Source organism: Scardinius erythrophthalmus (genome assembly GCF_964197995.2).
Source record: "Scardinius erythrophthalmus genome assembly, chromosome: 19".
In the NCBI taxonomy this organism is placed as follows: domain Eukaryota; kingdom Metazoa; phylum Chordata; class Actinopteri; order Cypriniformes; family Leuciscidae; genus Scardinius; species Scardinius erythrophthalmus.
The window spans coordinates 35,934,763-35,949,989 of NC_138239.1; the positions used below are offsets into that span (position 1 = coordinate 35,934,763).

General features: G+C 38.0%; 1 protein-coding gene across 1 annotated transcript in view; it reads right to left on the reverse strand.

Annotated features, from left to right (window-relative positions):
- Positions 1-15,227, reverse strand: part of aqr (aquarius intron-binding spliceosomal factor) — a 74,743-nt gene that overhangs the window by 44,271 nt on the left and 15,245 nt on the right. The window contains exons 14-16 of the mRNA XM_081394336.1: positions 14,586-14,688; positions 10,707-10,827; positions 9,340-9,481 (exon numbers count right to left, since the gene is read on the reverse strand). Of these exons, the coding sequence (XP_081250462.1) occupies positions 9,340-9,481; positions 10,707-10,827; positions 14,586-14,688 (366 nt within the window). The remainder of the gene's footprint in view (positions 1-9,339; positions 9,482-10,706; positions 10,828-14,585; positions 14,689-15,227) is intronic.

The following is a 15,227-nucleotide window of genomic DNA, read 5'->3' on the forward strand; positions in this document are numbered from 1 at the left end:
TAACTTTGAATCACAATAGTTACATCCATCTGATCGGCCTCTTACCACGAACACACTGCTGAAGTTTCATCAAGATCAGTTAATGTATGCAGAAGTTATTCCACTTCGTGTTTCTCTTTTCTCGCCATAAATTCGATTCCTCGCCACGGCCAAACCGTTCGAGATATCAAAAATCCGTCCGCAATTTAGCATCCTCAAAGTCTTGACTACATGCACACCGAGTTTGGAGGGGACACGGTGAATTTTCTAGGAGGAGTACTTCGCATTCCACAGGAAGCGTTTTCCAAACAACCCATAATAGCCGACTTCCTGTTGGGCTGGCGTAAAACTTGACCGGGGGAAAGTTGTTCGGCCCGATGAGATCTATATCAGGGTACCCCCAGGTTCCTCCAACTTAAATTCAAGGCTTTTTAAGACCTTTTTAATACCATTTCAAATGAAATTCAATGCCAACTTCGTACCAATTCCGACAGAAGTATAAGGGGAAAATGTCAAATCTGTATACATTTTAAACCCTAAAAAATAATTATGTACAAGTAGACTACTTGAATTAAATAATACATTTTATGTAAATTATCAGTCATATAAAATATATACGCAGCAGCGTTGTAGCGTGCACGTGTGTAGGCCAATGTTAATTTTGGCAGCCATTTTTGATTTAGTCTTTTTCTTCATCTTCAGACGAAAATGCTTATCGGTCTTAGTCACATTTGAGTCATTCTGCCTTTCATAGTGTTAGTTGACGAAATGTGTTTGCATTTTTTGTCAACTTTTAGTCATTACTTTTAGTCAAACTGCAGTTACTTTAATTTTGGTAGCTATTTTATATGTAGTCTTTAGACAGAAAATGTCATAATTATTCTCTCTAGGCCAATTCGATTAAGCTTATGAGAAATTAAAATTAAGCTAACAGGCTGTATTGACACTGCACTCTATAGCAGTAGCACTTGTGCAATTCTACATATCCCTTTTCCTTAGTTCTCCAATTTTTGTAGAGTACCGTACCCCCTCTCTTCCACTTAGACTGCAGTCACATCTTTCCATTAAGGGACAATATTTGCCCCATTTAATCGATTTTTCCATTTCATTTTTCACCTTTATAATACCTTTAAAAAAATAAATAATGCTTTAAATAAAACAATGTTCAATAAATATTCAATGTTAAAAAAACGTTTAATATTAATAAAAATATGATATTAAAATCGCCAGTAGGTGGCGGTAACTTATTGTCTTTGTCAAAGCCACAGATTTTGTTGCAAAATAGAGCATTAAGCCTGACAATACTGTTTAAAATGTAGTACATCACTTAATGTTACCCTTTTTTTTTTTTTTTTTTTTTCTTTTTTTTTTATACTGTTGTATAAAATCAATGTCACATTTGAAATCGTGTGGATAGTCGGGAAACATTGCATTCTTGCTCGCATAATGATCAACATTAAAAACACTGCTGTATATCAGCCTGCATTTTGATCGCAGATTTAGTCGCACAAACAGCGCAAGCGGCTCGTGACAGATCTTCTCAAATGAAGATCGCTGAACTCCAGCTTGTCTGTGTTTTCAGATCATCCGCGCTTCTTCAACAATGTAGAGAGCGCGCGCGTGGATGGCTGTGGCCAGATACTACTGAAAAGACGGGGTAGAAAACATGTTCTTTTAACAGAAAAGCTCTGATTAGTAACCATAGTAACGGGTGCGCACGCTTTCGCGCGTTCTTCTATGACGTGAAGCGCGAGGTGCACTTAACGTTACACGACTAATTTTTAATTAGTCTACATTAGTAACAGTTAATTTTGTTACGGTATGAATTTATTCATAGAAAAGGCAAAAAAAAATTAAGACCTTTGTAACGAAATCCAAGACTTTGTATACCAAATTCAAGGCTTTTAAGGCCTTAATTTGAGATTATCAAATTTAAGACTTTTTCAATGCTTTTAAGACCCCGCGGGTACCCTGTATATGTGTACCGAGTTTCATATTAATTCATGCGAGCGTGTTTGATATATGGATCAAGTTTTAGAACCCCGTTCAAGGGGGCGCTGTTGAGCCCCCCAGCCACGCCCGGGTACCAGCTTCAGCCCGGCCCTGATGGCCGTGGGTTCTGACCTGTGTGCAAAGTTTCAAGAGTTTTTGAGCACGTTAAGGACCCCAAAAGCCCCTGAAACCTTGATTAACAATATAAAAGCAATAGTCAAATCCCCCCCTCCCCTCACACACACACAGACACAGAGAGAGGGAGAGAAAATTCTTCAGAAAATCCACATTCAAACCAAAATATCTCTCTTCCTGTTGGTCGGAGATGGTTCATGTAAATTAGAAAGTTGTCCGTCTTGATGAGAACAATACACATACCAAGTTTTGTGATTCTAGGAAAAACTAAGCCCCCATTTTTGACTAAAGGTGGCGCTACTGAGCCATTCCACCACGCCCGTTTCTGAAACTTTGCACATGTCTACGGGCTAATAAATGTGATGTGTCTGTTGAGTTTCATGCAATTTCAAGTAAGTTAAGAGTCTCAAAAGCATCAAAAAATAATATTAAAGTTTGATGCGTTGCCACGGCAACAGTATCTAAGATATCAATAATCCTTTCACAGGTCTACATCTGCCGTGTGTCTACATTGTACACATAAAGTTTGAAGCAAATCGGGTAAAAATAAGACACTGATTTCAAAGCATTTTGAAAGTGATGTACTTCCTGCTGCCTGTTGGTGGTGCTATAACTTTGACTCACAATAGTCACATCCATGTGATCGGCCTCTTACAACGAACACACTGCTGAAGTTTCATCAAGATCAGTTAATGTATGCAGAAGTTATAACACACTTCCTGTTTCATTTTTTCGCCATAAATTTGTTTCCTCGCCACGGCCAAACCGTTCGAGATATCAAAAATCCGTCCGCAATTTAGCATCCTCAATGTCTTGACTTCATGCACACCGAGTTTGGAGGCGAATCGATGAATTCCCTAGGAGGAGTACATTAAATTCCACAGCATGCGTTTCCAAACAACGCTAAATAGCCAACTTCCTGTTTGGCTGGCGTAAAACTTAGAGCACGAAAGTTGTTCGGCCCGATGAGATCTATATGTGTACCGAGTTTCATATTATTACATGCAAGCGTGTTTGATTTATGGACACGTGTTTGGATCCCGTTCCAGGGGGCGCTGTCGAGCCCCCCTGCCACGCCCGGGTACCAGCTTCAGTCCGGGCCTGATGGCCGCGGGTTCTGACGTGTGTGCAAAATTTCAAGAGTTTTCGAGCATGTTAAGGGCCCCAAAAGTGCCCGAAAGGTTGACAAAATAATAATAATAATAATAAATATAGCTGCGAGCAGCGATTGCGGGCCCAAGCCGGTGGCACCGCCACCCCGGTGCCTTTAGTTACCTAAAGGCACCGGGGATGGCGGTGCCACCGGCTTTGGCCCTCCATCGCTGCTCGCAGCTATATATATATATATATATATATATATATATATATATATATATATATATATATATATATATATATATATATATATATATATATATATATATATATATATATATATATATATATATATATATATATATATATATATATACACACACACACACACATATATATATTTTATTTTGCGATGTATATTTATATATTTTTTTTGCGATGTATTTGGATGCTAAACTATTCTTTATTATAGGCTTTGTACTTCACTCGTGTTCCAATATCGATGGAAAAAATCATCCTCTTCACACGCGCAAAAATGTTCTTGGAAACATCACAGTGGAGCTCTGCTTACTGTGAATGGTACAGATTGTACTACTGACTATTTAAACAGAGCAGTGTAATTCGTTTATGTTAGGTTGACTATTTTTATTATTATATTGTATTAGGGCTATAATGAACAGGCTGCGATGTCAAGATTGCAATTCTGGAATGTGTGTGTGTGTGTGTGACGCGGTTGCGGTTGAACAGTGGACACAAAAACATAAATAAAATGTTTTAGTTAATTCCTACATCCATAGGAATAAATTGAAAATGCTCGCTCTACTCCGCACCATTATCAATGTCTGTGCGGACGTCTGTATTTTACTAGTATATAGTATACTATAGTTAGCGATTTAAAAGCGCTCAGTGGTGTCACACGTCGATTAACCGGTGGGAAAATGTTATCACAGTCACATCCCTAATATATTTATATATAAATACAATAGGCCTACCTGAAAGAGAATTTTACTTGCCCGACCAGAGTATAGCCTGATTAGAACGTCAATAACAAAAAAATAACTTGGGAATCACTAAAACGAGAGATTATTCTAATTTCATTACATTCATTTTAAGTTGCAATCATCAGTTAATAATAAATGTATTACTGATCAATGGTAACAAGGTTGCACTGCTGAGGCTCATGCTGCTTCTCCAGGAGAATTGTAAACAAATGAGCGCAGCACACAAAAAAGCAACCCAGTTAACAACATACTGACTATAAAAATTACAAATATGGAGTTTTTATATATTTTATAACATATGATAGAGTTAAGCAACCTCACTTGACGAGTAGGCAACTATTTCCTGAATACAATCACGATTGAAACTGTGACATTGATTTCATACAACAGGTTAATAAACAGTTACAATTAAGTCACTTACATTTTAGATGCAATATTGACTGTTTTTGTTCTGTTTCAGCAGCAAAAATAGTTAAACAAAGATCACAGCAGAACCATTGCGCATCTCACAGCAACTTGTTTTCTCATTACTGAATGATTCAGCATTTTGAAACGAATCGCTTGACTCAAAGATTCAATGGTCAATCCATAAACATCTGTCTCAATCATGAATGACTCAGTCATTGGAACGAATCATTTGAACGAATGAATCAATGACTCGCTCATTAAGATGGTCGCCTGGCGACACCTAATGGCGGTTTAGTGTTATGTTTAAAAGTATCATTCTTTCCAACGTGCACCATTATCAATGTCCGTGCGGACGTCCGTTTTTTTACTTTCACTTTTATATTAGCGATTTAAAAGCACCCACTCGTGTCACACGTCGATTAACCGGTGGAAAAATATCCTCAGACACATACCTAATAAATGTATATTTAAATACAATATTGGCCTACCTGGTAAAAAGTTTTATATACTATTTTGATGTCCTTTTGGACACAAGAGGGCAGTATAGCCCTATGTTTGCTTTTTTGTTGAACCAAATAGCACTAAATAGCCTGTTTTTAACTTTTTCATTCTTCTTGAATTGCAAAAACAGAATAAAATGGGTTTAGTTGTGATATTTGTATAATTTTATATAGAAATAAATGTTATATAATTACATTTTTAGAAGATTTTTAGTGTTTCCTTTTTGGACATTACTTAAATCCCTCGCCATAGCAAAACCGTTTGAGATATTTATTATCCATTCACAACTTAGCATATTTAATGTAGTTTCATCATTTTGAAAAAGTTTGGTACGAATAAAATAAATAGTTTAAGAGGAGTGGCTAAAAATTCAGAGGCTGATTTTGGAAAAAAAAATTCACATTCAGACCAAAATATCTGACTTCCTGATGGCCAGAGCTATTGAATGTAAATTAGAAAGTTGTCCGGCTTGATGAGAACAATATACAAACTATTTTTTCTTTACTATAGTTAAAACTAACCCCCCCACTTTTGTCTAAAGCATGTTGAAAGTGACACACTTCCTGCTGCCAGTTGGTGGCGCTATAACTTTGACTCACAATAGCTACATCCATCTGATCGGCCTCTTACCACGAACACACTGCTGAAGTTTCATCAAGATCAGTTAATGTATGCAGAAGTTATTCCACTTCCGTGTTTCTCTTTTCTCGCCATAAATTCGATTCCTCGCCACAGCCAAACCGTTCGAGATATCAAAAATCCGTCCGCAATTTAGCATCCTCAAAGTCTTGACTACATGCACACCGAGTTTGAAGGGGACACGGTGAATTTTCTAGGAGGAGTATTTCACATTCCACAGCAAGCGTTTTCCAAACAACCCATAATAGCCGACTTCCTGTTGGGCTGGCGTAAAACTTGACCGGGGTAAAGTTGTTCGGCCCGATGAGATCTATATGTGTACCGAGTTTCATATTAATTCATGCGAGCGTGTTTGATATATGGATCAAGTTTTAGAACCCTGTTCAAGGGGGCGCTGTTGAGCCCCCCAGCCACGCCCGGGTACCAGCTTCAGCCCGGCCCTGATGGCCGTGGGTTCTGACCTGTGTGCAAAGTTTCAAGAGTTTTTGAGCACGTTAAGGACCCCAAAAGCCCCTGAAACCTTGATTAACAATATAAAAGCAATAGTCAAATCCCCCCCTCCCCTCACACACACACAGACACAGAGAGAGGGAGAGAAAATTCTTCAGAAAATCCACATTCAAACCAAAATATCTCTCTTCCTGTTGGTCGGAGATGGTTCATGTAAATTAGAAAGTTGTCCGTCTTGATGAGAACAATACACATACCAAGTTTTGTGATTCTAGGAAAAACTAAGCCCCCATTTTTGACTAAAGGTGGCGCTACTGAGCCATTCCACCACGCCCGTTTCTGAAACTTTGCACATGTCTACTGGCTAATAAATGTGATGTGTCTGTTGAGTTTCATGCAATTTCAAGTATGTTAAGAGTCTCAAAAGCATCAAAAAAGAATATTAAAGTTTGATGCGTTGCCACGGCAACAGTATCTAAGATATCAATAATCCTTTCACAGGTCTACATCTGCCGTGTGTCTACATTGTACACATAAAGTTTGAAGCAAATCGGGTAAAAATAAGACACTGACTTCAAAGCATTTTTAAAGTGATGTACTTCCTGCTGCCTGTTGGTGGCGCTATAACTTTGACTCACAATAATCACATCTGTGCGATCGGCCTCTTACAACGAACACACTGCTGAAGTTTCATCAAGATCAGTTAATGTATGCAGAAGTTATAACACACTTCCTGTTTCATTTTTTCACCATAAATTTTTTTCCTCGCCACGGCCAAACCGTTCGAGATATCAAAAATCCGTCCGCAATTTAGCATCCTCAATGTCTTGACTTCATGCACACCGAGTTTGGAGGCGAATCGATGAATTCCCTAGGAGGAGTACATTAAATTCCACAGCATGCGTTTCCAAACAACGCTAAATAGCCAACTTCCTGTTTGGCTGGCGTAAAACTTAGAGCACGAAAGTTGTTCGGCCGGATGAGATCTATATGTGTACCGAGTTTCATATTATTACATGCAAGCGTGTTTGATTTATGGACACGTGTTTGGATCCCGTTCCAGGGGGCGCTGTCGAGCCCCCCTGCCACGCCCGGGTACCAGCTTCAGTCCGGCCCTGATGGCCGCGGGTTCTGACGTGTGTGCAAAATTTCAAGAGTTTTCGAGCATGTTAAGGGCCCCAAAAGTGCCCGAAAGGTTGACAAAATAATAATAATAATAATAATAATAATAATAATAATAATAAATAATCCTACCGGAAACAATAGGGCCTTCGCCCTTTCAGGGCTTGGGCCCTAATAATAATAATAATAATAATAATCCTACCGGAAACAATAGGGCCTTCGCCCTTTCAGGGCTTGGGCCCTAAATATTAGCATAAATTCCCATCCAAAGGCAACCCAACAGTTAGCTTGTGTACAGCACATTTTACCAAAGTACAACATGGGCTATACACACCTAAATAAATTAGAAATATAAACTGTTTTTTAAACTGTATTTCATGTTTTCACTTCAGGACATAAGGTTGTTACAGTGAAGACGCCAAATTAAACTGTAATAACATTGTCTCTGGAAGGTAAGAGAGTTGCCAGTCGATCTGCTTGATCATCCACATTTTCAGTATCCGACTCAAACTGATCAGTAAACCCAACAACATTATTAACTCTGTGTTTAGAGTCGCTTTAAAAGCTGAGGCTCGCGGCTTTACATTTCTGACATGTGTTGAGGTGTTTGGCCAATCACAGCGCACTAGGTCAGCTGGCCAATCAGAGCATTCTGGAGTTTTCAGAAGGAGGGGCTTTGTAGAAATCAGAGTGTTTCAGACAGACTGGGAATAGAGGTGCTGATATAATGTACAGTATGTGACAAATGTTTGGATTTTTTTTAACGTATTCCTGTTCTATTACACCCTATAAACAAAATAATGACCTTTTAAAAGAGCATCACATGACCCCTTATGTCAAGTTTATTTGTCATTTACAGAAACTGATCCTGTGTGTATCTCAAGTACAGGGTGGGCCATTTATATGGATACACCGTAATAACATGGGAATGGTTGGTGATATTAAAGTCCTGTTTGTGGCACATTAGTATATGTGAGGGGGCAAACTCCTCAAGATGGGTGGTGACCATGGTGGCCATTTAGAAGTCGGCCATCTTGGATACAACTTTTGTTTTTTCAATAGGAAGAGGGCCATGTGACACATCAAACTTATTGGTAATGTCACAAGAAAAACAATGGTGTGCTTGGTTTCAACGTAACTTTATTCGTTCATGAGTTATTTACAAGTTTCTGACCACTTATAAAATGTGTTCAATGTGCTGCCCATTGAGTTGGATTGTCAATGCAACCCTGTTCTCCCACTCTTCACACACTGAATGGCCCCCAAGGTCTCCCGATCTGACCCCCTTAGACTTTTATCTTTGGGGTCATCTGAAGGCAATTGTCTATGGTGTGAAGATACGAGATGTGCAGCACCTGAAACTACGGATACTGGATGCTTGTGCTGGCATTTCTCCTGCGGTGTTGCTATCAGTGTGTGAAGAGTGGGAGAACAGGGTTGCATTGACAATCCAACACAATGGGCAGCACATTGAACACATTTTATAAGTGGTCAGAAACTTGTAAATAACTCATGAACGAATAAAGTTACGTTGAAACCAAGCACACCATTGTTTTTCTTGTGACATTACCAATAAGTTTGATGTGTCACATGGCCCTCTTCCTATTGAAAAAACAAAAGTTGTATCCAAGATGGCCGACTTCTAAATGGCCACCATGGTCACCACCCATCTTGAGGAGTTTGCCCCCTCACATATACTAATGTGCCACAAACAGGACTTTAATATCACCAACCATTCCCATGTTATTACGGTGTATCCATATAAATGGCCCACCCTGTATAATGAAAATGTCTGGGCATTTTTCTATTTATGATGACAATTTAGCAAAGCAATTGCAATGAATTTTCTTTAAATCTGCTTTCACTATTTGTCCATTTGCAGTAGATACTTCCCTCATTCCAAAACTCCTCGTTAAAAATAAACAAATAAATAAATAATTTCACCCTTCTGAGAAGCTTTGGAGCAAACTCGTTTTTTTTTTGTTTTTTTTTAAGATGCTAAAAATGTTTCACAAACCATGGCTTCATCCGTAGTACAACGTCCTCGATATCCTGCCGGATTTCATAGGTGGACTCCAGTCGGAAGAGGTTGAAGTTTCTCAGAAGGTAGTCATGCAGGGTCAGAAACTGCAGGTTCAGCTTCGGCAGAGCTAAACAACCTTCAGATTCACAAACGACAACAAAAACAGTTAGATGCTTTACTGAGTTTTTTAGGTTACATATTGTTTTTACACTTGAAGCTTGAAATATGGTGATGAACCGAAATAAATTTTGAACCAAAATAAAAGTTTCCATTAAACTGAAAATGTAAATAAAAATGTATGTAATAACCAATTAATACAAATTAATTTAATAATAATACTTGTATATACGTATATAATTTATATATAAAATGTTATTTGCACCCAAGGCAGCTTTTACTTCAACTTTTTTAATTATATAATTGTGTTTCTACTCTTTTTTTCTTTTTTCTTTTTTTTTTTTAAATAGAAACATGTAAACCGTGTTAGTCAATGATTTCAGCCCTCCAAAACGGCTTCAAACCAAAAATGGTTTTTCGGCTGAATATTCTCGGTTGCATCACTATTAAAATAATAGTTTTGAATCGGATATTACTACAGGAAAAGTTCAATGAAAAATTAAAATTCTGTCATTATGTACTCATCACTGCAAACACACACAAAAGAGGGATTTTTATCATTTACACAAATTGGCACCAATTAATGATGCCATTCTTGGAACAGAGCTTTGGTGGAGGGGAAGATTCTCAGGGAATAATGACTTAAATATGTGGATGTTACTCCCATACACAACAAATATATTTTATTCATATGGGCGACTGTTATGATATTTTTATGTATCTTTTGTGTTTGAAATACATGGTCACTATGAACTGTTGTTGTTTGGAAAAGAGCTGTTTGAATTAAACTGTGACATATTATACCCAAATATTCATCATACAGTGACTACCAGAAACATGTATAAAAAAATTGGGACCAAAAATTATTCAGACAAGTTTGACCTGATCATGTTTTGCTAAAGTGTTTTTTCTTTAATTGCTAATGCTCTTTTTACACACAGACTGAACAAAATGAAGCATTGCTTGGTGATTGGTTGAGCTAAACTGGTTTTATCTAATTGTGTAGTTAAATTTAACAGCTGACAGATATTCAACATAATTCATGTGTGAGACAGTCTAACAGAAGGACGGACAAAACCAGTCAAATATCAACTGAGTTCTGCTCATATTTTATTACCATTTTCTAAACTACAGCGAATAAACCGTGATAATGTGAGACATGTTGAAGGTGTCTGAATATATTTTGAGCTTGACTGTATATGGTAATATCAGTATAGTGATATGCAGTGATCAAAGCTGCCCACCTTCTCCTGAATAGTACTCTGTGGGAACGATGTTCTCGTCCCAGATGATCTTCTCGGTGGGATACAGAGGCATCTGGTTGAGCTGTTCAATCTGGGAGATCCGTCTCTCGTGGTGGGACACCTGAACAGAAGTGAGAACGGTTTCATGAGGTTTGTTTGTCCTCCATGAACCACCAAATCATCTGCCCGCTGGACGAATCACGCTGTGCTATCATGGTTTACCCTTCAAACACATCAGATGGCCAAATGTAGGCTATACACGCATCACAGCGCAAACTGGGCCAATCGCATCCCATGAACATTTGAAGAGCCATACATGTACATGTGCTGGTCATAAAATTAGAATATCATCAAAAAGTTGATTTATTTCAAGAATTCAACTTAACAGGTGAAACTAATATATTATATAGACTCAATACATGCAAAGTGAGATTTCAAGCCTTTATTTGTTATAATTTTGATGATTATGGCTTACAGCTTAGGAAACCCACAAAATCAAAATCCCAGGAAATTAGAATATTACATGAAATTACACAGTAATCACACAGTGATACGAACCAGGTTTTGGTTCTTTTGGCAGTGTGGGCAGGTGCAAATCCTGCTGGGAAATGAAGTCAGCATCTCCATAAAGCTTGTCTGCTGAAGGAAGCATGAAGTGCTCTGAACATGTCCTGGTTGACACAGTGGACCAACACCAGCCGATGACATGGCTCCCCAAACCAACACAGACTGTGGAAACTTCACACTGGACTTCAAGCATCTTGGATTGTGTGCCTCTCCATTCTTCCTCCAGACTCTGGGACCTTGGTTTCCAAATGAGATGCAAAATGTGCTCTCATCAGAAAAGAGGACTTTGGTCCACTGTGCTTTATTAAATCCAGAGTCAACGCAGCCGTCTACCAGGACATGTTCAGAGCACTTCATGCTTCCTTCATTCTCCAGCAGGATTTGCACCGGCCCACACTGCCAAAAGAACCAAAACCTGGTTCAATGACCATGGCATCACTGTGTAATTACTGTGTGATTTCATGTAATATTCTAATTTTCTGGGATTTTGATTTCGTGGGTTTCATAAGCTGTAAGCCATAATCATCAAAATTATAACAAATAAAGGCTCGAAATATCTCAGTTTGCATGTAATGAGTCAATATAATATATTAGTTTCACCTGTTAAGTTGAATTCTTGAAATGAATCAAATTTTTGATGATATTCTAATTTTATGACCAGCACCTGTATTCATTACTTCAATGAGCTCATTGTTTCTGCATTAAATTCAATAAATGAATACATTATTAGTTAACTGTGTGATTTGTATATGTATTAAATTGAACGTTTAATTTAATATTGAACAATATTAGTGATCTGCCTGCATTGTCCAGAGCTGGACGATGACATCACGGTTTTCTCCAGAGCGGCTGTATATATAAATGAACTAAATTAATAACTTTTTTACAACAAAAGTGAACCATCACTGAACTTACTTAAGATGGACTATGACACTATTTTCTTCCGGAAACAAACTTTGTTGAATTATTTTCCTGTTATCTCTGTAAAGTTGCTTTGAAACAATATGTATGTATTGCAATATACGTATTGTGAAAAGCGCTATACAAATAAACGTGAATTGAAAAAAATGAATACAGCATCATCAAAAGCTGTGTGTTTTGAAACCAGTACAAATGTAAACATGTTTTCCAGCACGCAATCCTGCGTACAGGTTTTGTATACAAATCAAAATGTTGTTCTTGTGTGTTTGCGTAATATATCGTAAACTGTGCAGTGCAAATCCCAGTCTCAAAGCCTTTCTTAAAAGAATCTGTTATACGCAATACACTTTTAAAAGTTTCCTGTACTTTCTGATCACTATAAAGCCATTCTATCAAATGAGCAAACGCTGCGAGACAACTCTGCTGAGAAAACATTAAACAGTTGCAATGAGAGAATGAGTCGGGCGGCTCGTGGGACGGCGCTTTGAGAAAATCAAATGAATTAATCAGGAGTGTTGGGGCAGCTTATCCTGTTGAAGCTTAATGAAGTGTTTTATCAGGTTTGTGACCTGCTCTGACTCTGTTGTGGGCCGCAGCGCATGAATATAACCAGATTTCAGCATTAAAGAGGAAATGCTCCAGTTCTTGATGAGATTTGGAGCGAGTAATTAAAACATGCCGAAGCAGGACCACCAATGGGTCTAAACATCTATAACAGTGACCATTAAAGCAGTCAAACACTAACAGAACTTAGAAATTGATAATGTTACAAGTATAATCTAATCTGCAATCAGAATCAAAATTAGCAGCTCCAGTCATTTTGTGCAAAACCTTTTAAACGTGTTTGTCCCCCGACACTAAACTACAGTGAGCTGAACAGAGACAAACTACACGTCACTCAAACCCTAATGTGCAAATAAATACTGTAACTCAAATAAAAAATAAACACTGGTAAACTACTGGTGAAACTGTATATGTAGTAGGGGTGTAACAATATATCGCAATACAAAAATGCAACATGTATCATGGATAGTTCACCCAAAATAAAAATTACTGTGTGAGAAAAAAATTCTAGGTTTCGAGTTTTATTGTCAGTACTACATTAAACTACTATATATAATGTTGAATATAATTAATAGTTAATTTTTTGTTAACCTTTTACCAAATATCTTGTAGTATCGCAATAATATGGTATCGTGAGTTCAGTATTGTGTTATGTATCGAATCGGGACACTAGGGCATCGTTACACCCCTAATATATAGTAAAAGTGCATGTTGATTGACAGCAGCGTTTCAACACAGACCCGCCCTGAGCGAGCTGTCATCATAGTCCGCATTGTTGAAACGCTGGAGCACTGTCTCTGAGCAGAATGGCGTCTAAGCGATTGTGGTGTTCTGTTCTTGGGTGCAATAACGAACACAGCATCATTTTGATGTTCCTAAATCCGAACCGCTGAAGACGCAGTGGCTGAGTTTTGTTTTCGAAGGGAATATTCCCCACGATCAACAGCAATGCTTTCATGTTTGTGCGAATCATTTCACCAGACTGCTTTACAAACGAGGGTCAGTATAAAGCTGGTTTTGCTAAAAAGCTGCTCCTGAAAAAAGGATCGGTACCAACTATTCGTGTTCCTGCTGCACCTCCAGAAGAAGAAGTGAGTGAGTGTAACGTTTTATTAACCTTTATATTAATCTTTGCAAATCGCTAGCATGCTTCACGATGAATGCGGCAGTTTACACTCAGGGTACATTACAGCATGTTTTCTATGTACGACGTTCTCAATATAATTAATAATCCCACTTTCATAATCAACAACGCGTTATGGTTATTGTGTTTCAAACTGTGTACGCACAGAACAGAGGGGCGGGGTGAGCAAAGCTCATTATCATTTAAAGACACATGCACTTGAACAGCGTGCTGAAAACAGAGCTGTTTTTGACCAGGTAAAATGAGTGTTTTCTTACAATACTAATGAGAATTTTTAATTAAAGTATATTACAAACTTTTCATTTAGACCCTAAAGAATCATATTAGCTTGTACAAAAATGCCATTATATGACCCCTTTAAGACTGCAGTGAACCAAAGACAGTCTACCTTGTAACCAATCAGATCAACGTGTGATCATCAACCAGTGGATCTCTGAGCTGTGTGAGTGAGTGGAGGCGGGGCTCATTTGCATATTCATAGAACCACGTATACTAAATGAGGCAAGGGTGTACAACACAAAAATGTACCCGTTTGTTTATGTTCTATTAGATGGACCTATTTTTTTTATGACTTGCCAGTACTGAACAAAACATTTGCTATCTTCATTTCTCCTCATTTTTCCACTGAGTGCAGGCTTAGAAACAAGCATTTCTTAAATAACCTTATTTCAAGATGTGCCTACCAGCAGTTCCAGGAGGAACTCTTTCTCGTAGGAAGTTTCTTCTCCCTCAGGAAGCTCCGGCAGGAGACACAGGTATGCCGACACCCGGTGGAGGGTATTGGGACTACAGGCAGAGAGATGAAGAGGGAAAAGTGGGTCAAAGATGAACAGAAGCGGACAGTGTGGTTTCAGAAACAAGCTAAAGAAGTTTGCCTTAATAACAGGCATTCATTCACACGTTATAAATATTGTACACTACTTGAACAAAAGTCATCATCATTTTAAATCAATAACTGGCAAACACAACCAATTCACAATTTGTCATTTGCAAAACCAAAAGCATTTGAGTTTTTCTAAATCTATCAAATAAGCAAATTGTCACACTACATTTGCACTTCTGATTATATAAGATATCATGACATCCTCCATCCGCCACTAATGTCATTATAATATTTTTAGTAGCCTGTTTTATAAAATATTTGGACAGATGTAAACAAGAAAAGAGGGATAAAACTGGGTATTCTGAGAACGTATTTTGACGAGTTGACTCCATTGACGATTTTTTCGGACTTTCCGTAGGGGGCGCTGTTACGCATCTTCTGGAAAAGTACAGCATCTTTTTGCAGTGCGAATGCTTACACTTTCGAGCAGTTCAGAAATGAC